This window comes from Tenrec ecaudatus, chromosome 8, assembly GCF_050624435.1.
Source record: "Tenrec ecaudatus isolate mTenEca1 chromosome 8, mTenEca1.hap1, whole genome shotgun sequence".
Taxonomy (NCBI): Eukaryota; Metazoa; Chordata; class Mammalia; order Afrosoricida; family Tenrecidae; genus Tenrec; species Tenrec ecaudatus.
In genome coordinates this window covers 31,780,791-31,802,543 of record NC_134537.1, presented here as the reverse complement: position 1 = coordinate 31,802,543, position 21,753 = coordinate 31,780,791, and the positions used below count along the sequence as shown (strand labels likewise).

At 40.0% G+C, this 21,753-nt stretch overlaps 1 protein-coding gene across 1 annotated transcript in view; it reads right to left on the bottom strand.

The window, feature by feature from the left end:
• TPRG1 (tumor protein p63 regulated 1) overlaps nt 1-21,753 on the bottom strand; it is a 154,629-nt gene that overhangs the window by 123,205 nt on the left and 9,671 nt on the right. Inside the window, exon 2 of the mRNA XM_075555626.1 lies at nt 19,883-19,974. Within this exon, the coding sequence (XP_075411741.1) occupies nt 19,883-19,974 (92 nt within the window). The remainder of the gene's footprint in view (nt 1-19,882; nt 19,975-21,753) is intronic.

Genomic DNA, 21,753 nt, shown 5'->3' with positions numbered 1-21,753 from the left:
AATGACTGTACACTAGGTCATTGAAAGTAGGTCAGAGGTTATTCTCCTGCAGGGTATCTAGAGCAACCAGACTGTACAGTCTGACTCAATCTAAGTAGGGCTCCCTTCTGATATTGCTCCCTTGAAGGAGAGCCCAAAGGCAAGCACGGAAGCACTCAAGGATGCCTAAGGTTAGGCTACAATCTTGAGGTTAGGGTCCACCCATCTAGCCACATATGTACCCCTATTCCCTCCCTTTACTATTGCATGTACACCCCTAGGTCATCCCCCTCCTATTGCTTGTATTGCCTATGTTAGAACCCCTTCTCATGACATACATTGTTATCTGTAGTCAGAGGGCTTACATGCCCCAAAGATATATAAGCTTTGGTTAGAAATAAAACCTGGTGAGAGCTCTCTCTTGCCTGATCGTCCCCCACCTCCACGTGTCCCACCAAGAGAAGCTGGCATGAGCATGCAAACATGAAATGTGTCTGACTTCTTTATTTCACTCTCTCTTCTATCTCCTCTACATCTCTATGACTTTACTATGATCTTTGAGTATCTTAACCGTATAATTGTGCCTACCGAACCCGTGATTAGCTGAGGGGGCTGGCTACCCCCACAGAGGCAGATTAATCTCCTGAGTGAGCTGAGGTGGTGACCTGGGTCCTAATTTCGGATGCCCTGGTGGCATAATGGGCTACTTATTGGGCTGCTGATCTGGAAAGACTTACAGCGTCAGACACCGAGGCGCAGTTTTACTCTAGCCTGTACAGCCTTTGAGAATCAGAATTCACTTGATGGCAGAAAGTAGTGAGTGAACTCTTCTGAGCAAGAGAGAGATGAGGTTTCAGCTCCCATAAAGAATTACAATTTGGGGAAGCCAGTTTATGGTCACTATTAGCTAGAATTGACTCAATGGGAGTGGATTTGGTTTCAATTTTTTGGTATGATTTCAGCTATATCGGGATCTAGCTAAGAGTTTTGATTGTACCTCTCCAATTCCTACTTGCCCTCTCTGAGAAGCCTCCCTAAGTCCTCCATTGAAGTGCCTGATTTTATGTAAAATGCATCTTTATCAATTTATAGCATAGGTTCCCAAACTGATTTGGCCTACCACACAATTTTCAAAAGAAAAAAGGGATTCAGCACCCCTCTGGAAATGAAAAACCTTTGCCCCGCACTGGGGGAGTGCAGTGGAACAGCAAGGGAAAGGAGCAGCAAGGTCCCCAGGGAATGCTAAAGGTGGACTTTGGGGCCAGGGCATGGTGCCCCAACAGACTGGACTGGAAAACACTCCTAAAGGCCAACAAATGATCCTAGCTAACTACAAGCTTTTCTTTCTTGTGTTGTGTTTTGTTCTTTGTCAGTGGTTTTCTGTTGTTTTGTTGTATATTGTTGCTTGTTTTTGCTCTGTCTTGTTTTTTGTGTGTGTTATTATCTCCGCAGGTCTGTCTAAATAAGATAGGCTGGATGAATAATCTGGAGGAGAAAACAATGGGACCGACAGTTCCAGGGGCACAGGAGATAGGGAGAGGTGGGGGGAAAGGAAGTGGTGTTAACAAACCTAGGGACAAGGGAACAACAAGTGATTTAAACTGGTGGTGAGGTGGATGTGGAAGGCCTGATAGGGCATGATCAAGGGTAATGTAACAAAGAGGTATTGCTGAAACCCTGGTGGAGACTGAGCATGATAGTGGGACAGGAGGAACATCAATGGAAATAGAAGAAAGAGCTGGGAGGCAAAGGACATTTATAGAGGTCTAGATAAAGACATGTACATATGCAAATATATTTATATATGAGGATGGGGAAATAGATCTATGTGCCTATATTTATAGGTTTAGTATTAAGGTAGCAGAAGGACATTGAGCCTCCACTCAAGTACTCCCTCAATTCAAGAATACTTTCTTCTATTAAATTGGCATTCTATGATGCTCACATTCCCTACACGGCCTCTGAAGACAAAGTGAGTGAATAAGCAAATGTGATGAAGAAAGCTGATGGTAGCCGGCTATCAAAAGATATAGCATCTGGGGTCTTAAAAGCTTGAGGGTAAACAAACCGCCATCTAGCTCAGAACCAACAAAGCCCACATGGAAGAACACACCAGCCTGTGTGATCACCAGGTGCTGAAGGAATCAGTTATCAGGCATCAAAGAACAAAAAATCATATCATTGGGTGCACACCTCCATGGTGCGATATCTGAGGACAAATGGTGCATAAGCAAATGTGGTAAAGAAAGTTGATGGTGCCGGGCTGCACAAAGGTATAGCATCTGGGGTCTTAAAGGCTTGAAGGCAAACAAGTGACCATCTACCTCAAAAGCAACAAAGCACACATGGAAGAAGCACACCAGCCTGTGTGATCACGAGGTGTCAAAGGAATCAGGTATAAGGCATCATCAGAACAAAAAATCTTATCATAGTGAATGAGGGGTGTGTGTGAGCAGAGTGGAGACCCAAAGCCCATTTATCAGCCACAGCAGATCCCCTTGCAGAGGGACCTTGGGGAGGAGACGAGCCAGTCAAGGTATGATGTAGCAACGATGAAAAAATACAACTTTCCTCTAGTTCCTAAATGCTTCCTCTCCCCCACCCCGTGCCCACTATCATGATCTGAATTCCACCTTGCAAGTCTGGCTAGACCAGAGGATGTATACTGGTACAGATAGGAACTGGAAACACAGGGAATCCAGGGCGGATGATACCTTCAGGACCAGTGGTGTGAGTGGCGATACTGGGTGGGTATAGGGAGAGTGGGTTGGAAAGAGGGAACCAATTACAAGAATCTACATGTGACCTCCTCCCTGGGGGGCGGACAACAGAAAAGTGAGTGAAGGGAGACTCCAGACAGGGCAAGATATGACAAAATAATAATTTATAATTTATCAAGGGTTCATGAGGGAGGGGGCAAGGGGGAAACTGAGGACCTGATGCCAAGGGCTTAAGTGGAGAGAAAATGTTTTGAGAATGATGAGGGCAATCAATGTACAGGTGTGCTTTACACAATTGATGTATGGGTGGATTATGATAAAAGTTGTATGAGCCCTTAATAAATGATTTAAAAAAAAAGAAAAACCTTTGCCCCTCATCCAGGATAAAGTGTAGGCATCTACTTTTGCATTCCCCTCCCCGATTTTTCGAGTGCTCCCCCCACCCCACCCTGGCAAATAGTCACCCAATTGGGGAAATACTGATTTAGAACATCTTATAGTAGCTCATCTGAATTACTTTGTTTGATATTTCTTAGAAAATGCTTTCACTGATAATGTTACTTTGATATTTTCTTTTATAATCTTAGTTTCCAGAGAAAGAAATGCTATGATAAAGAAACCTGTGTGGGTATTAATATCCTTTATATAAAGTACTTTTGATATAATATCTCGACCCTGATAAGAAACATCAATGCAGATGGTTTCTATGCCACATCAGACACAACACTCCACTCAACAATTCTTCTGTAAATGGGGCATGACAAGATTATTTGGAAGATTAAGAAATGTGTATATGTAAAGTTCCTTCTACAATATTTGGCATGTGCTAGTGTCTCAATAAGTAGAATTATTATTTTCAACAACAAACCTGAAAAGATGGCACAATCGAACGACTAGTTTCCCCAAATCTATGAGTTCCCCAGGACTCATTCGCTACTGTGTCGGCTTCTTGCCTCTCAGCAGTGCAGACAAAATTTAATGTGTGATCTATGATAAAAAACTGAGTTACTTTAAGCACTTTCTCCAGAATATTATGCTCTGAAAATAGAAGGTACAAGGGGGCCAATAGAGTATTTACTGTGGGTTGACTCAGATCCTATTGACCTTGGGCATGCCAGAACAGTACTCCATGGAGTTTGTCAAGACTCCATAGGAGTTTTTGGAAGTTGATCACCAGTGTCTGAGGCTGGGTTCTCTGGAGAAGCAAAACCACTATAATTGATACATGTATATTTAGACATAGGCTTGTCAAACTGGTGGCTTGCATGTTGCTGCAACATGACAAACTATGCCACTAGCATTTCAAGTACAGCCTTCAGGATGGATTGCAACCCAATGTAAAGAAAACAAAATTCCTCACAACTGGACCAAGAGCATCATGATAAATGGGGAAACTTTTGAAGTTGGCAAGGATTTCAATGCTCATGGAAGCAGCAGTTAGGAAATCAGACAACGTGTTACCTTGGTCAAATCAGCACAAGACCTCTAAAAAGGGTTGAAGAGCAGGGACAACGGTTTGAGGACTAAGTTGTGCTTAACCCAAGTCATGCCTTATAAACGTGTGAAAGGAAGACTGCAGGAGGATCAGTGTATTGAATGAGTGTTTTGGTGACAAACATTGAAAGGAAAGTGGATTGCTAGAAGAAGAAACAAACGTATCTTGTGAAAAATACAATCCAAATGCTCCCTAAAAGTGATGATGGTAAGACTTTGTCTTGCTTCCTTTGGACATCTTCTCAGAAGAAACCCGTCCCTGGAAAAGAACATCATTTTTGGTAAAGAAAAGGAACCTAGATGATGTAGTGGTTACGCATGGGACTGCTAACCTCAAGGTCAGGGGTTTGAAACCACCAGCCATTCACTGGGGGAAAGATGAGACTTTTTACTCTTGTAAATCCACAGGGGGCAGTCCTACCCTGTTCTATAAGGTAGCTAGGAGTTGGCATCAACCCCATGACAGTGAGTGTGGGGTTCTCTTTCTTTTTCTTTTGGTTGAGAGTGTCCGTGCAAAAGAAGACCTTGATAAGATGGACTATCACAGTGCTTTAAGCAATAGCTCAATCGCAACAAGGATTGTGAGGATGGCACTGGATGGAACAGTGTTTGACCTGTTGTATGGAGCCCAATGGGGGAGAGAAGTAACTCAATGGCACCTAACAACTGCAGCACAGAGAAGTTTATATCAAAGAAATGGCTCACACAGCTACAGAAGTGGGAAAATGTTAAGTTCATGGGTCAGGTGTTCGTGTGGAGGATTCTCCTGACTTGTAAAGTTGCAGGGGTTGTTGGACACAAGAGCCCCAGCAAGATGAAAGACTTCTGGAATGAGAGGAAATTAATCAACAGTTGGCTGGTCTGACGGTATGCCACTGTCAACTCCAGGGTCAGTAAGAAATATGGTAAACCAATGTTCAAGTCCAAAGAACCAGAGGTTGATAAGCTAGATGTAAGATCCAGACCCAGAGAAAAACAAGCAAGCTTTTCCATAGCAGCTAACTATATTGGAATCAGTAAACACCCTCAAAGAAGTCTCATCATGGGAGTTTAGTAAACTGCCAAACCTTTGAGAATCCTGGCTCGGTCAATGTGACACAAACCTTAACTTACACATCAGGTTTTTCTTCTACGGTCTCTGAGTAGACTTCACTTCAGATTTTGCTGTTTTCAGCTAAGCACATCAAACATTTCTGCCACACAAGTGCTTTATCACCTTGCACTTCTGCAATCTTGTCCTTTCTGCCTGACAACTTTGCCTCAAGAGCCTTGTCAGACTTCATCTCTTCATCAATGAAAAATTTGACTTTTTGTGGAATGAGAAAATAGTTTTTGAGCACGGGAGGTGGATTTCTTTGCTGTTTTTTCCTTTTCTCTGTGTGTTACAACACAACAACAAGAGAACAAATAAATAAACATGCTGTCCTAAAAGGGCGACAGTCTGGGACCACCTCGTGTTCCTTTCTTCCTTTTGTTTTAATAGAATGAGGCCCAGTAATTATATCCTTATGAAATGCAGGGGCTTCCTGATACAGACAAGTCCCGGCCCCAACTCCACCAACCACATAAAACCCACTTCAATATAATATTACTGTATCTATTGATTTTATGACAGAAATAACCAGGCATCATGCACATTAATTTTCAGTGATACCTCGTTTTTTTGTGATAGCTGGTTTAAGAACACAGCATGCAGCTCTGGAATTTTGTTTCTTGGGGAAAATGCCACAGAAACTGTTGTGGTGTTGAACACAGCTTACAAGGACAGCACTATGGGAGAAACTCTAGTGGACAAGTGATTTTCTTATTTCAAAAAAGGTGAAATGTCAATTGATGACAAACCTTTTTCTGGATGTCCATCCATATCTAAATGGATGAAAATATCAAGTTGTCGTGCATTTGGAGTTTGTTCCCCCAGGTCAGACTGCTAATCAAGCTTTCTATTTACAGATTCTGAAAGATTGAGTAACAGCATGGGACAAGAGAAGCCTGATTTATGGCAGGCATGGGATTGGTTTTGCCACCACAACAATGCACCTGCTCACACAGCTAGCTCAGCACACCAATTTTAGTCTAAAAACAGCATGCCCATCTTGCCCCACACACTTTACTCATCTGACCTCGCTCTGTGACTTTCTTTTGTTTTCATAAATACAGAGGGACATGAAAGGACAGGAACTTGACAACTTAGAAGAGGTGAAGAAAAAAACAGATGAGTTTGAAAATGGATTATACTTAATGATTCATTGTATTTCTCATTAGTTGCATATTAAATTATATAATCTAACTTGTTCTTAATGTATAAGCTTAGGAAAGTATATCTCTTGCTAGCATACTTCTCACCTATTTCACTGGCTAATAATTCCTTTCTAATGTGGTTATCCATAGAAGTAGAAACAACATTTTATACTCAGTTCTTGAAATAATCATCTCCCTGGAAAAATGTTTCAAAAATGGAATTGCAGATTTAACAAATATATGAAGTGTGACGGAGATTATTTTGAAGGTGTTAAGGTTTTTGTGTAAAATAAATTTAAATACATACCTTTAAAAAATGTTGGCATTTTTATTTGAGGGGTTCCCCCTCGCAGACCCATGTGTATGTGTGTGTACACAGATATTTCTCCATTCTTTTTTTTAAGATGTTGAGGTCCTTTATTTTTGGTTCTTTTATTAATCAATTTATTGGGGATCTCTTACAAATCTTATAACAATCCATCATTCAATTATATCAAGCACACTTGTACATATGTTGCCATCATCATTTCCAAAACATTTTCTTTCCACTTGCACCTTTGATATCAGCTCCTCTTTTTGTTTACAAATATGATAAATTCAAAAAGTATCAAAATATCAATCATCTTTTATTTACATTATTCTATGAACTGTTTGATGACTCCTCATAATTTCAGATCCATGAATTTGCTTTATCCGCCCTGCTTGTCCTAAGATCCCCATTTAAAGGAAATATGAACTGAGACAGACTATCGACAAATGGTCATGTATGTGATAGAGTCTTAAGGCTAATTGAGTTCTGAATTCTTTCCCAAGAAGCATATTTGCTAGTAGAAGGTGACTAAAAAGCTCAGCTCTATCTTTGCTTTCGGATGTAAGATTCCTAAAAGGCTGTGGTCTTCTTTTAGTGCTGTTGCGATGGAGTTGAATTTCTTTTACAAACTTTAATGATTTTCTTAAACTGAGTTAGACCTTTACATTGAAATACAAAGTGGTTGCTTCTGAGGGCTAAAATATTCAAGCTTCAGAGAAGTTCATTCTCCCAAGAATGTTCAATCAACTGTTTCTTCTCTTGCCTTCCCCCAAACACCAAACATTCTGCCAAAACTATTTGTGTAGTCTCATAAACTTTAAGTTCTTCAAGTATCCTTGTTAAAATTAAAACATATTTCATACAAATCAGAGCATAAATTATTACTCTTACATAAAGAAATAATTTAGTTGCCTATGCTTTCAATGTCTCCCCATAGCAATTGGTTAATTAAATCTACTGCCAACTACTAAGTTGGCATCTTAAGGTTATTTAGGTCCCTTGGGAGATAGGCCTGGTGATCTGCTGTCACAAAATCAGCCATTGAAAAACCTCTGAAGCATAATTCTACTCTTACATCACCATAGTTAGGAATATGATATGTCCAGGTTATTGGAAATTCAGCTTATAATTGGTTTATATTTGAAGTAAAAACTAATATAAAATAAGACACTGGGGGAAATCTTGTTATCAGACATCTCAAATAAGCAAGGGAAAGGGAGATGATTATTTCAAGAACTAAATATAAAATGTTGTTTCTACTTCTCTGGATAACCACATTAGAAGGGAATTATTATCCAGTGAAACAGGTGAGGAGCATGCTAGTAAGAGATATACTTTCCTAAACTTATATATCAAGACCAGTTTAGATCATATGCTTTAATGTGCAACTAATGAGAAATACAATGAATCATTAAGTATAGACCAGCTAACGTGCCACTGAGTATTAAGTGACACATACTCCGCTGGAGATGTGAAACACAGAAATAAATAAGGTACAGTAGGACAAGCAAAAAGGAGAGACTAATGCGCTCTATTTCATGGTGAGTCAGGGAATCCTAAGGATGGTTCCCTGAGACTATGGCATCTGAATGGAATGTTAAAAAACAGATTAGAGAATTGGATACGAGTGAAGAAAGAGTTATAGGGAAAAGTGGGAATTCTGCAAAAATGACAAGAGTGTGTCAATTCCTATGAACTTGTATTAATTAAGATATGTAAGGCTGTTGTTCTGGTTAGAAGGCATCAAGTCAATTCCAACACTGTGTTCAACGGAACAAAACACTGCCAGGTCCTGGCCCATCTCTACAAGCATCCTATGTATGTGCCCGTGGTTACAGACAGTCACTGTGTCAATTCATCTCGTTAAAGCTCTTCCTCTCTTTCCCAGCCCCACCACGTCAGAAACCATGATATACTTTTCCAGGGACTGAGCTCTTCTGGGAACATATCCAATGACCATGACAACAAGCCTCACCATCTTTGCTTCTAAGGAACATCATGGTGATTTCCTCCGAGACAGATCTGTTTGTATTTTTGGCAGTCCATGACACGTTCAATATTCTTCACCAGTACAATTCAAATATGTCCATTCTTCTTCAGTCTTCCTTATCCAGTGCCCAAATTTCACGTGGCATATGAGGTGACTGGAAATACTATGGCTTGGGTCAGGTGGAGATCACTCCTCAAAGTAACATCCTTGCTTTTCAACGCTTTTAAGAGGTCTTGTGCAGCAGATGCACCCAACGCAATGCAACGTTGACTTCTTGTGTGCTGTTTCCACAGGTATTAATTATGTATCCAATTAAGATGAAATCCTTAACAACGTCAATCTTTTCTTCATTTATCATGATGTTATCTACTGCTACAGGGTGAATATTTTTAATTGATTGGTAATAATACACAATGAAGGCTGAAATCCTGATTTTCATCAGTAAGTGCTTCAAGTCCTCCTCACTTTCAGCTAGCAAAGTTTTATTACCTTCATTTTGCAGCTAGTTAATGAGTCTTCCATCAGTTCATTCAGTCTAGGTTCTCAGATTATTTGATCATCATACAGATTGAATAAATATAGCCAGAATATACAACCCTAATGTACACCTTTCTTGATTTTAAACTATGCAGTGTGCCCTCGTTCTGTTTGCACAACTACTTCTTGATCCAGATGAAGTGTTCTGGAATTCTCATTCTTCTCAGGGCTATACAAAGTTTATCATGGTCCACACAGCTGAATAACTCAGAAGAGTCATAAAACCTAAGTAAATCTCTTTTTGGTATGCACTGCTTTCAGTCAAGATGCACTGGACATCACCAATGATATCCCTTGTCCCGTGACCTCCTCTGAATCCAACCTGAACCTCCGGCAGTTTCTTGTCAATGTTCATCTGGAACTGTTGTTGAAGGATCTTCAGCAAAGTTTTACTTGCATGAGCTATCAATGATATTGTTGGATAATTTGCATTCTATGGAGGCATCTTTCTTTGAAATGGTTGCAAATATGAATCTCTTCCACTCAGGTGGTCAGATAGCTGTCTGCTAAATCACTTTGCATAGATAAACGAATACTTCCAGCACTTCATCAACTTGCTGAGATATTTCCATTGGTATTCCATCGATGGCTAGAGCCTTGCTTTGGGCTAGTGCCTTCAGTGCAGCTTGGTCTTTTTCCCTCGGTGTTATTGATTCTTGATTTTATACTTCCTCTTGAAATGGCCGAATGTCTACTAGGTCTTTCTTGTTCAGTGACTCTGTGCATTCTTCCCATCTTCTTTTGACACTCCCTGCATCATTCAATATTTTGCCCATAAAAGCTTTCAACACTACAACTCAGCGTTTGACTTTTTTTCGAGTTCTTTCAGTATCAGATAGGTTGAGCATGGTCTTCCTTATTGATGTTTAAACTCTAGGTCTTTGATCATTTTATTATAAAACTTTACCTTGCCATCTCAAGCCTCCCTTTGAAATGCTCTGTTCATTCTTTTGGTCCATCATTCTTAATTTGACTTTGCTCCTCTTAGATTAGAAGCAAGTTTGAGACTATCTTCTGATATCCACTTTGATCTTTTCTTTCTTCTTTTTTTAATGACCTTTGTATTCTTCATGTATGATATTCATTTTTAAAGATCATTTTATTGAGGACTCTGACCACTCTCATGACATTCAATACATCAATTTTATCAAGCATATTTGTACATAGCCTGCCATCATTATTTTCTAAACATCTACTTTTAATTGACCCTTAGTATCTTGGTATCAGCTCCTCTTTTTACTCCCCTTCTCACATTCGTCACCCCTTTATTAATTATAAATTATTATTATTTTCATCTCTTACACCGACCGCTGTCTCCCTTCCCCCGTGGTTTCTGTTCTTCTTCCTCCTGGGGGGAGGAGTGTGGTTATGTGCTGATCATTGCGATCTGTTTCCCCTACCTCTGCTCCTCTCATCAACTTCCCCATACCCTTCTGGTATTGCTACTCCGATCACTATTTCTGAGGGGTTTTTCTGACCTGGATTCTGTGTGGCATGAGCTCCTCTCTGTACCTGGATACATGCTCTGGTATGGCCCACAGTGAAAGGCAGGACTCAGGTCATGATAGTGGGGGTGAGGAAGCCTCAAGGAGCCAGAGGAATATTGTGTGTTTCATCAGTGCTAGACTGTGCCTTGGTTGACTCATCCCTTCCTTGTGACATTTCTGTGAGGGGATGTCCCATTGTCTTCAGATGAGTTTTGGGTCTCTGCTCTGACCCCTCTCATTCTTAAAAATATGATTTTGTTTGTTTGTTTGGGGTCTTCTGATGCCTATCACCTGATTCTGTCAACACCTCATGATCACACAGGCTGGTTTGACTCTTCCAGGTGGGCTTGTTGCTTCTCTGGTAAATGGCTGCTTATTAAACTTCAAGCCTTTAAGACCCCAGATGCTATATTTTTTGATAATCAGCCACCATCAGCTTTCTTCACCACATTTGCTTATGCACCTATTTTGTCTTCAGTGATCATGCTGGTAGGGTGAACATCACAGAATGCCAGGTTGTTAGAATACAGGGTTCTTGTGTTGCAGGAGGCCTTGAGCAGAGGCCCAAAGGCCACTACCTCAATATATTGTCATATAAATATATGTCCATAGGCCAACACCTCTATTTTTATGAATTAATATATTTGCATAAGTGCACACCTATGTTTATACCTCTAAACATAGCTTTGCTTCCAATATTTTCCCTCTGTTTCCTTTTACCTTCCTCTTGTCCCACCATCACACTTGCCATTCTTCTGCTTCTTAGTAATTCCTCTCAGCTGGATTACTGTTGTTCCAACATTCCCAACACCCCCAGGATCTCTATGTCCTACTCTTTGTTGATTTAATTCCCTGGTCATTCCCCTTTCTACAGTATTGTTTGCCCACAACTCCCTTCCCCACCACCTCCTTCCCTCAAGTCCCTCAGGAACTGTCTGTCCCATGCCTTCTCATCAGGTTTGCTTCTCATGCCTATCTTATATAGGTAGGCAAACCAACAATAATGGAGACAAACAAAAGATTGAATAGAAGGAGAAAATGAATAAATAAATAGCCACCCAAAAAAACCCTCAAAACCAAAAAGCCTACATAATTCCAGGCCTTTATGGGGAGTTAGTCATGTATGATATTCTGGAAGTCCTCCCACAACCCATCAGGTCTTCTGCCATCGTGTTCAGTACATCAAATATGCTCAGATTTTGGCTCTCATGGATTTGATTTAATTTTCTTCAACTTCAACCTGAATTTACATATGAAAAATTAATGGTTTGTTCTACATTCAGTCCCTGGCCTGGTTTTAGTTGCTGATTTTGAGTTCTGCGCCCCCCCCCCCCCATCATCTCTTCCCACAGATGTAGTCAATTGGATTTCTGTAGCCAACTTTATTGATCTATATTTATTGTGGGAGGAATAAATGCAGGTTGCTGAAAAAGTATATTTGCAATGAAGAAGCAGTTGGTGTTGCAAACTTCTATCATGCTATCACCAGCTTGGTTTCTATCACCAAATCCTTATTTTCCAACTACTGTTCTTTCTTCTTCATTTCCAGCTTTTTCACTTTAACCACTAATAGTTATCAATGCATTTTTGATTGCATGTTTGATCAAGGTCAGAATAAAAATGTTGGCAAGTTCTTTAATTTCTACATTACTAGCTTTAGCAGTTAATGTATAAATTTCAATAGTATTTGTATTGTCTGGATTTCTTCGTATGTGGATAAATATAATCCTAGCACCGACAACATTGTTCTGCAAGATAGATCTTGAAATGTCTTTTATGAGGTGAATATATCACCATTCTTTATGACCCTGTCATTTCTGGCATAGTAAACCGTATGATTTTCTGATTCAAAACAGCCAAATACCAGTCCATTTAATCCAACTAGCACCTATTGATCTTTATATAGCCAATTTCCTGTTTGACCCCATCTATTTTCCTAGATTCATACTTCATACATTCCAATTTCCAATGATCATTAAATGTCTGAAGCTGTTACTTCTCCATTGGAGCGTTGGCCCATCGGGAAACGAAGGCGCTGAGAGCTTTACTCAGAAGACTTGACCCCCTTCTTGTCACAGAGTTCACTCTTCTTTGAGAAGGCAGCTCTTCCTTGATCACATTTCGAGTGCATTCTAACCTGAGGGGCCGTCTCCCATTTCCCTGCACTGTAGCTGACAATCTTCTGTGGCTAGCCGTAAGAGTTTCTTTGGCGACTTCATAGGAAGTGGACAGCTCCTTCGTCGTCTGGTCTTTGTCTGGAAGCTCTGCTGAAACCTGTCCATTTTGCAAGACCTGGCTGGCCTCTGAAATAGCAGTGACATCACCTCCAGCATCACAGCCACACACGAGCCTCGACGATATGACCAACTGACAGACCAGTGGTAGACACCAGGCTGCGCTATGGTAACAAGCCACCCCCAAATCTTAATGACTTCTAATAAACGATTTATTTCCCATCTATCGTGTAAACTCAGTACTTTCCGTGCCAATGGATTTCTGCTGCACATCTTTTTCATTCAGGAATACAGTCAAATATCAGTGACTACCTGGAAGATTGCCAGTGGTCATAGCACAGGGAAAAGGCACACAGTAAGCAAGCTCTGACTCGTACGGCGTCTGCCCAGAAGTTGCATGTCATTTCTACCTAAATGTCATTTCCCAAGCTACTCTCATTCCTGCTCCTGAATTTCAATTGGAAGTGGAGCAAGGTGGAGGTTGGTGGGGGGGTAGCATTATCCTGCCACAGGAATGACACTGGAGTGAAGGATCCCAAATACAAAAACGAAGTAATCAGCAATTTCATCTACCAGAGTTGTTCAAGAACATTACTAGTAATCCAGGTAAACGGGCAAGGTGGGAATTGCCAGGAGAGGAGGCTGGAGAAGCACTCAAAGACCTTCAGTGTCCTGTTAAGGAGTTTAAAGTTATTCCATAGATAACAGGGTCATCCAAGGGAGAAAGGGTGTGACTATATTTACACTTCATTAAGATCACCTTAGGTCCAAAATCCCTTTATCTAAAACCTGAGGAATCAGATGTCAATCAGAATGGAAAATTCCCCAGACCAGAAGAGTAAAACTGTACCTAAACTGTTGTTATTATGCTTCAAGTGGAGCTCTGAGAAACTCCCAATAATAAAGTTCATTCACAAGGTATATTCAAACTAAGGCAAATAAAGACTATTTGTTGGTCCACATTTGTTTTTATCACAAAATGTGTTTGCACCTCTCTGACACTTTGTTTTAAATATTTGTGTAATGTCAGCTAGTTGAGTCCAGTGATTTGCTAAAGCTGATTCTCTGGCTTAGAAAGGTGGTTGGTAAATCTTAAAAATGTTACTCGTCGGCTGTTAATTAGTAAAATTAAAAATATAAGAATTATGATTGAATAAATTAAGTTGAGAACAAGGGTAAGAAACTCTGAAAATGTACTTCTTCCTATTTATTTTAGTGTGTTTACAATTGTGCATGTTTTGGTGTAAGTTTTTCCTGAAGTGTCTGCATGATGATGTATATTTCTTCCAAATTCCACATTCAGGATGTCATGTGGATTGCTCAAAATTGGTTGTGATGATAGAATTTACACCATAGAAATCAGGGAGCACTACAGGCTGGAGCTAAATTCATTGTTTTATTGACTGTCTAACCTCAAGAAAAGGGGTCAGGTCTATATGGTTACATTACTTGAAAGCAGCCGTTCGTCAGTTTACTGCATGAGCATCCAGGGGATCCCGTGTTCATAGAAGGAGCTTAAAGTTAACATGCATAGTGACCTGTTCTCTCTCTCTCTCTCTCTCTCTCTCTCTCTCTCTCTCTCTCTCTCTCTCACACACACACACACACACACACACACACAAACACACAAACACACAAACACACAAACACACATACATGTATTATGTTTGAGGAGGTTCTTAAACGAAATGCTGGGGGATTTTCTACAAGGGGAATGAGAATCCCTGTAATTATAACACAAGGACAAAGTGGATGGCCTTCATTCCACTTTAGCAAAGAAGGAAAATGGACCAAGGTCTCACGTGCTCACCTTCTGTATCTGTGTGTGTTTGGCTTGGCATTTTCTTGACAGCTGTAATTGGAGGAGGGAGCTTCTGTTTTGTTTTTGCTGCAGTCCACCTGGTTGAAACCCTACCAGCTCCATCAACCAGCAGAAGGCTGACATGGGGAGGTCATTCCAAGCCTCTATGCACTTTCCTTCTCTGACAAAGGCTCTCACTGGCAACAGTCGCAGTAAAAGGAGGTGTGTGTGGGAAGGGTTGGAGTGTCATTCTTTGATCAATGTGTCTGAATCACTCTCTTCACGGGGTGTCACTCCATCATGGGCGATGAGGTAGCTCTGAACCAGCTATAAGGCTTAACTAGCAAATCCTTCCCAAGGTAGAAATGATTGAAATCAAATATTTTCATTAAGTTGGCATTTGCTAAAGGGTTAAAAGAAGTTGGTAGAACTGAAATCCAAAGTACAAACATAAAATATCTAATATTTTAAAGCAGCAGCAGGAAATGCCTATGTCACTATTAACTAAAGAACAAGTTCTTATATGATAAATAGTGAATCATTAACAAAACAAATAAAAAGACAAAAAACAGCAGCAGGGTTCCAAAGCACAAAAGAAGCCTGAGAACAAACAAGCAAGTACAACTAAATCCAATTCCACATGCATCAGGCAGCCTCCCCTATTCTTGTCTTAATTCAGATTGATACCACAAAACAAAAGAGAAATAGAAAATTAGCAGCCAGATCAATGTTGATAGCTCTTCCAGCTTCTAATTAAGCACACAGCTGGTTTCAAAACTTGGAAACAGTTGTTCATACTTAGCTGAAAATGATTGGCTCCACAAGTCATGTTAGTCGATGTGTATTTGAGTACATGAAATTACAATGTTAAGTCTCAATGCACATCACACAATCTGATAGATCTTTGGACAATTTGTGTCTATAGTTCTGTATAATTACTGAACAAAAACAAGCAGACCTCTACAAATATGCTCAAAGAATTAAATTGAAATCATTAGAGAAACTAAAGAGCCATGGTGGTGGAGTGGTTACACATTGGGGTGCAACCCTCATGGTCGACAGGGTGAAACCACCAGCCGCCCCAGGGGAAGGAAGACAGGGCTTTCCACTGCAGTGAACAGTTACAGTCTCAAACCCCCAGGAAGTCTGGTTTGGGGGTTGGGTTTTTATTTGAGAACTATCACCAGTTTTGAAAGGCCACATTTGTGCTGTCACTTTTATGAGTAAGATACATTGCTGTTTGTGTTAGTCTGGGTACTTTAGAGAAACAAATCCACAGAAACTCATGTATAAGAGAGAGTTTTACATAAAGGGTAAGTGCACATCAAGAAAACACCCCAACCCAGTGCCGCCCAAGCCCACAAGTTCAACATTAGCCCATATGTCAGACAACAATCTACAAAGTCCTGCACAATCTCACAAAGCACATGCCATGACGCTGACTGCAGGAGGAAAGCCGAATCAGTGAATGCATAAGCATCTTAGCACTGGCAGGGGGTCTCCACACGGCTGCTCCAGCACCCAGGGCTGCATCAGGGTAGGTCCATGTAGCTTCTCCTTGGGGATGTCTTGAAGGAAGTGAGCCTTGCCAGCTGAAACAGGGAACTGGCTAAGGCAGCTGCACCCTGGTCAGACCATCAGAGAGCAAGAGACCCGAGAAATGGAAAGGCGAGGCTCACTGAGCCATTTATCCCTCTGCCCTGAAATTAACCCCTCGTATTTATCAGCCAGGTTGGCACAATAAACTCACTACCTCGCTATTGTTATTAGATGTTGTCCAGTTGATCCTGACTCATGGTGATGCTATATACAACAGAACAAAATATTGCCAAGTTTGTATATGCTGACAAGCATTCCTCTCCATGAGCCAACTGTTGTAACCACTGTGCCCGTCAATCTAGTTAAAGGTTTTCACTAACTCTCTTCTTTAACAAACTTCACATCCTTATCCCAGGATTGACCACGCCTGATATATCCAAAATAGGAAAGATGACGTTTCATCATCCTCTTCTCCCATCTGGAGTTCTGCTTCTTTCAAGCTCAGGCTTCCGGCAGTTCATCGTCTATATATAATATTCATTGTCAACAATAATTCAATGGCATCAAGTATGCTCTGATCCTCTTTATTCAAGGTCTACTTTTCACATGCATATGACTTAATTAAAAATATGATGGCTTGGGTCAGATGCACCTCAGCCTTCAGAGTGAAATCTTTTACGGATTTGCCCAGTGCAATATGTGCTTTGATTTCTTGACTGCTGCTTCCATGGATGTTGCGTGTGTGTCCACTCAAATGGATAATGGAAATCTTCACGTTTCAATGGTTTTTCCGTGTATTCTGATATTGCTTAATGGTCCGGTTGTATTTTTGTTTTCTTTATGTTGAGGTGTAGTTCATACCGAAGTCAAAGATCAAGTCTTGGAACTTCATCAGTAAGTGCCTTCAATTTCAGTAAGCCAAGGATGCAGTAGATACATATTAAAGTTGTTAATAGGTCTTCCTTAAACCCTGATGGCATGTTCTTCTTCAAAAGTCCAGCTTCGCAGGTTGAATAAATATGTTGAAAAGATACAACCCCGATACAGATCTATTCTGATGTTAAACAATGCGGCCTCCCCTTATTCTATTTGAGTGGTTCTCTCTAGATTTATGTACAGTTTCAACAGGAACAAAACAGTATTCCCATTCTTTTCAATGTTCTGCAATTTTTTTATGATCTACAAAATCAAATGCCTTTGCAGAGTCAGTAAAACACAGATAAATATCTTTCAGATAGTCTCTGTTTCCAACCAACATCCATCTGCCTTCCACAATGCCATACCTGTTTCATATCCTCTTCTGAGTCTGGCTACATTTTTAAGCAGTTCCCTGTGGATATATTACTGCAATTGTTTTTGTTGTTTGTTTGTTTAATTCTTTCTAGCAAATTTTGACTTCCATGTGATACTAGTGATATTTTTCGATAATTTTTTGCACTCTGCAGGGGCCACTTTGCTTTGGAATGAGAACAAACGTGGATCTCTTCCAGTCAATCGACCAGGTAACTCTCTTCCAAATACCTTTTCACAGTGAAGCCGTCACCTGCAATGCTGCATCTCTTGTGAAAATATTTCCATTGGGATTCTATCAATTCCCAAGAGCTTGTTTTGTGCCAGTGCCTTCAGGGCAGCTTGGATGTCCTTCCTTCAATAGGTCAGTTCTCAATGGTATGATACCTCCTGAAATGGTTAAAAGTTGGCCAATTATTTTTGATACAATGAATCTGTGTATTGTTTCCATCTTCTTTTGATGCTTCCTGCATCATTCCATATTTTGCTGACGGAACCCTTCAATATGACAACGTAAGGCTTGAGGTCATCATAGAATAAAATAGGTCGGCGTGGACTTATTATTTTACCTTTAGAATCTGCATAAAACATCTGTCCTAATCCAAGGGGTGAGCTGCAGTATGGACTGTTAAAAGTGAATTAGCTAAAAGCTCATTTCTTCCATTAGAAATAATCCAGATATAAGTGAGATGAATATGCTAGAAAGAAACTCAGAGGGTACCCCTTTCCTCCTCAAGATAGTTACAACCTACTCTAGTGGTTATGAACCAACCAAAACCCTGAATTTTTATCAAGAATCTTCTATGTACCAGAAACTTCTAGGAAATTTAGTAATGTTTAGTCTCCACACGAATTTTTCAAGTACTAGTATCATTTTGATTTACTATAAGAGGAAACCTCCAGAAATTTATTAAAAAGGTAAGTTTTAAAAGTTCATGCTCATTCAACTCTTGGAAGCCATTTGGAACAGTATTGCACATTGTGGTTAGTCAGGTGGCCTTTCTCATGGTGTAATTCTGCTTTCCTTGTATTATTGGTGGGAGAGGGGTTGTTTTGTTTTTGGATGTCCTGCAAATGGTGTCCTGAGATAACATGCAAATATTACCTTTCTGAACATTTGTCGAAGAAGATGGCTTGAACATAGGAGACAGATTGAATGATGATAAGAATCTCTGAGCTGCTTCTTTATGGCAATCTTTATTGGTCAGGTTATCAAGCTTCCTGAAAGCATTAAGTAAGCATCTGAAGTGAAATTTTAATCGGCTGCTCCATTTATCACTATGGGTTCTATATTATGATAGTGTTTCCCCTTAATCTTTAATATTCAGGAAGTAGATAAAAAGACCCACATATGCACTAATGTGTCTTTGCAGACCATAAATATACCATCTTTATCATACAATTTTCAGTTAAATTTCTTAAAATTATCATAGGATTATTGCAGGGATTGGAAGTTGATATTGGACAGTGACAGCAACATGGACTCACATGCTGACTCGGTTGTTCTTTTGAGTCTGGACAACTGATTTGCCATCTGTGTATTATGTGGTTTCTCTGCTTATATAATTGCATATAAACAAAAATTCAAATTGTCTGTGTCAACCTTACTCTCTTTTCTAGTCTTTCTTTCCACTGCAACCAGAGCAATGTAGCCTGGTGTAGCTGGAGAGAGCGTGTCAGCGGAGGAGAGAGGCTGGACCCAGCAGAGGAAGTACATAGGCATAAAGAAGAGGACATGGCGTAAGGTTATTTTAGTGATGGTTGATTGATGACACCAACCCTCACAGGCCAGTTGTATGTCATCAATCACGAGGAACCATTATACCATACTCCTAACTTAGTCAACATAACGATGATTTTACATAACAACCAGAAGATCTCTAGGTGGCACAAAGAATTAAGCACTTGACTACCAGCCAAATGCTGGTATGAAAAGTCCTCCCAGTGGCACTTCAGGGGACAAGGCTGGCCATCTACCTCAGAAACCTACTAGCCATGATAAACCTATAAAACAGTTCTCCTCTGACCATATGGGTTATTATGAATTGGAATAGATTTGATGGACAACTAGGAACAAACAACCAGAAAATTTTTTCCACAAGTATAATTTTTATTCTATTATGGCATCAATTTTATATTGAAAACTGTATTTCCACCTCCCTTTGTGTGGTCCTAAAGGGGCAGATCTGCTCTGTCCTACAAGATCACTGAGTCAGAATCTACTTGATGGCAGTGAGTTTTTTATATGGTTATAACTACTTACTCAGTCAAGAGCCAGAAGCCTTGTATGGTCTCTCCAGAAGTTTCTGTTATATGGCCTTTCAAATCTTCCATGGCAGTCTCAATGGCTCCCGGCTGAGTGGAAAAGAGAAAATGTTTAATTTAGAAAACAATATTTTAAAAATAGTTGCGACAGTACATAGGCAGAAATACAAGCAGAATTCAGAAGATGACTTAGAGTAAAGGATCCCATTGCTGATGACAAATGTCTGTTGGCTGAAAGTAGAGAGAATACCAGGGAGATATCTCCTTTGTGGTCTTGTACACAGAAAACTATTCTACTATGTGGATCATAACAAAATATAGATAACATTAAGAAGGAGAGCTCCAGAACATTTCATTGTGCTCAGACAGAAGCGATCCATAGACCAAGAGGCAGTCGTTAGAAGGTGGCATGGAGACACTGCATGGTTTAAAATCAGAAGAGTTGTATGTCTTCATGATACTTCTCCAGTCTGTACCAGCAGATCATCTGAGAAGCTGGACTGTGAAGAAGAAGGACGTATCAGGATTAGAGAAAGCTGAATTAATGACCGGTGATATGTACATGACACAATCTTGGTTGCTGAAAGTGAAAAAGCATTTACTTATAAAGTTTGAATTACATTTCAACATAAAGAAAAAAATATTCACAAATGGACAAATAAACAGCATCATGATAAAAGGAGAAAAGATTGAAATTATCAAGGATATCTCATTTCACTTATATCCACTAATACTCAAGAAACAATGTATTCTATTCCATTAGGAAAATATACTGCAAAAGATTTCTTTAAAGTATTGAAAAACAAAAATGTCACTTTAAAAACAAAGGTACACCTTACCCAAACCGTGGTATCTTAAATTACCTCATATGCATGTGAATGCTAGACAGTGCATAAGGAAGATTGAAGAATTGATGCATTTGAATTGTGATGTTGGTGAAGAATATATGCTGGACTGGTAGAAGAACAAACAAATATGTCTTAAGAGAAGTACAACCAGAATGATCTGTAGAAATGAGAGTGGTAAAATTTTGTCTCAAATATTTTAGACTTGTGATCATGCAGGCCAGTTCCTAGGGAACATCATACTTGTTAAAATAATTGTTCTGTGGATAGGTGCGGTTCAGCTGGCTATGACAGACACCTACCAGCTCGCAATCCTTGCTCGGAGTCCTCCAGTTGCTTCTAACCCATCAGACAGAAGAAAATCCCATCAGGTCCTGCGCCATCCTCACAAGTGTGGTTCTGCTTGAACCTGTTCCTGCAGCCACTGTCTCAACCCTTCTCATGGAGGGTCTCCTCTTTCTGGCTGATGCTCTGCTTTTCCAAGAATGTTATCCTTGTCCAAGGAGCAGTTTCTCTTGATCACATATCCAACATATGTGAGATGAAGTCTTCACATTCTTCTTCTTTGGAGCTTTCTGGCTGTTTTTCCTTCAAGACAGATTTGTGGGCTTTTTTCTCCTGGAAGTCCATGTTATTCTCAATATCCATCACCAACACACTACTCAAAATGAATCCATTTTTCTTTGGTCTTTCTTATTCATTATCCAACTTTTACATGCATATGAGGCTATTTTCAACACCTTGGCTCAGGGAAGCACACTTTAGTCCTCAGAGTAATTTCATTGTTATTGGACACTTTAAAGAGATCTTGGGCAACTGATTTTCCCAATGCAATGTACCACTTGACTGCTGCTTCCATGGATGCTGATCCAAGTATAATGAAATCCTTGACAACTTCAGTCATTTTTATTATGATGTTTGCTATTAGTCCAGTGTTAAAGTAGAAGGTCAGTGGAAAACGTGAAGACTCTCAGCTAGATGGTGTGGGAGATAGGGCCCCCAACAAATCATCACAGGTCCAGTA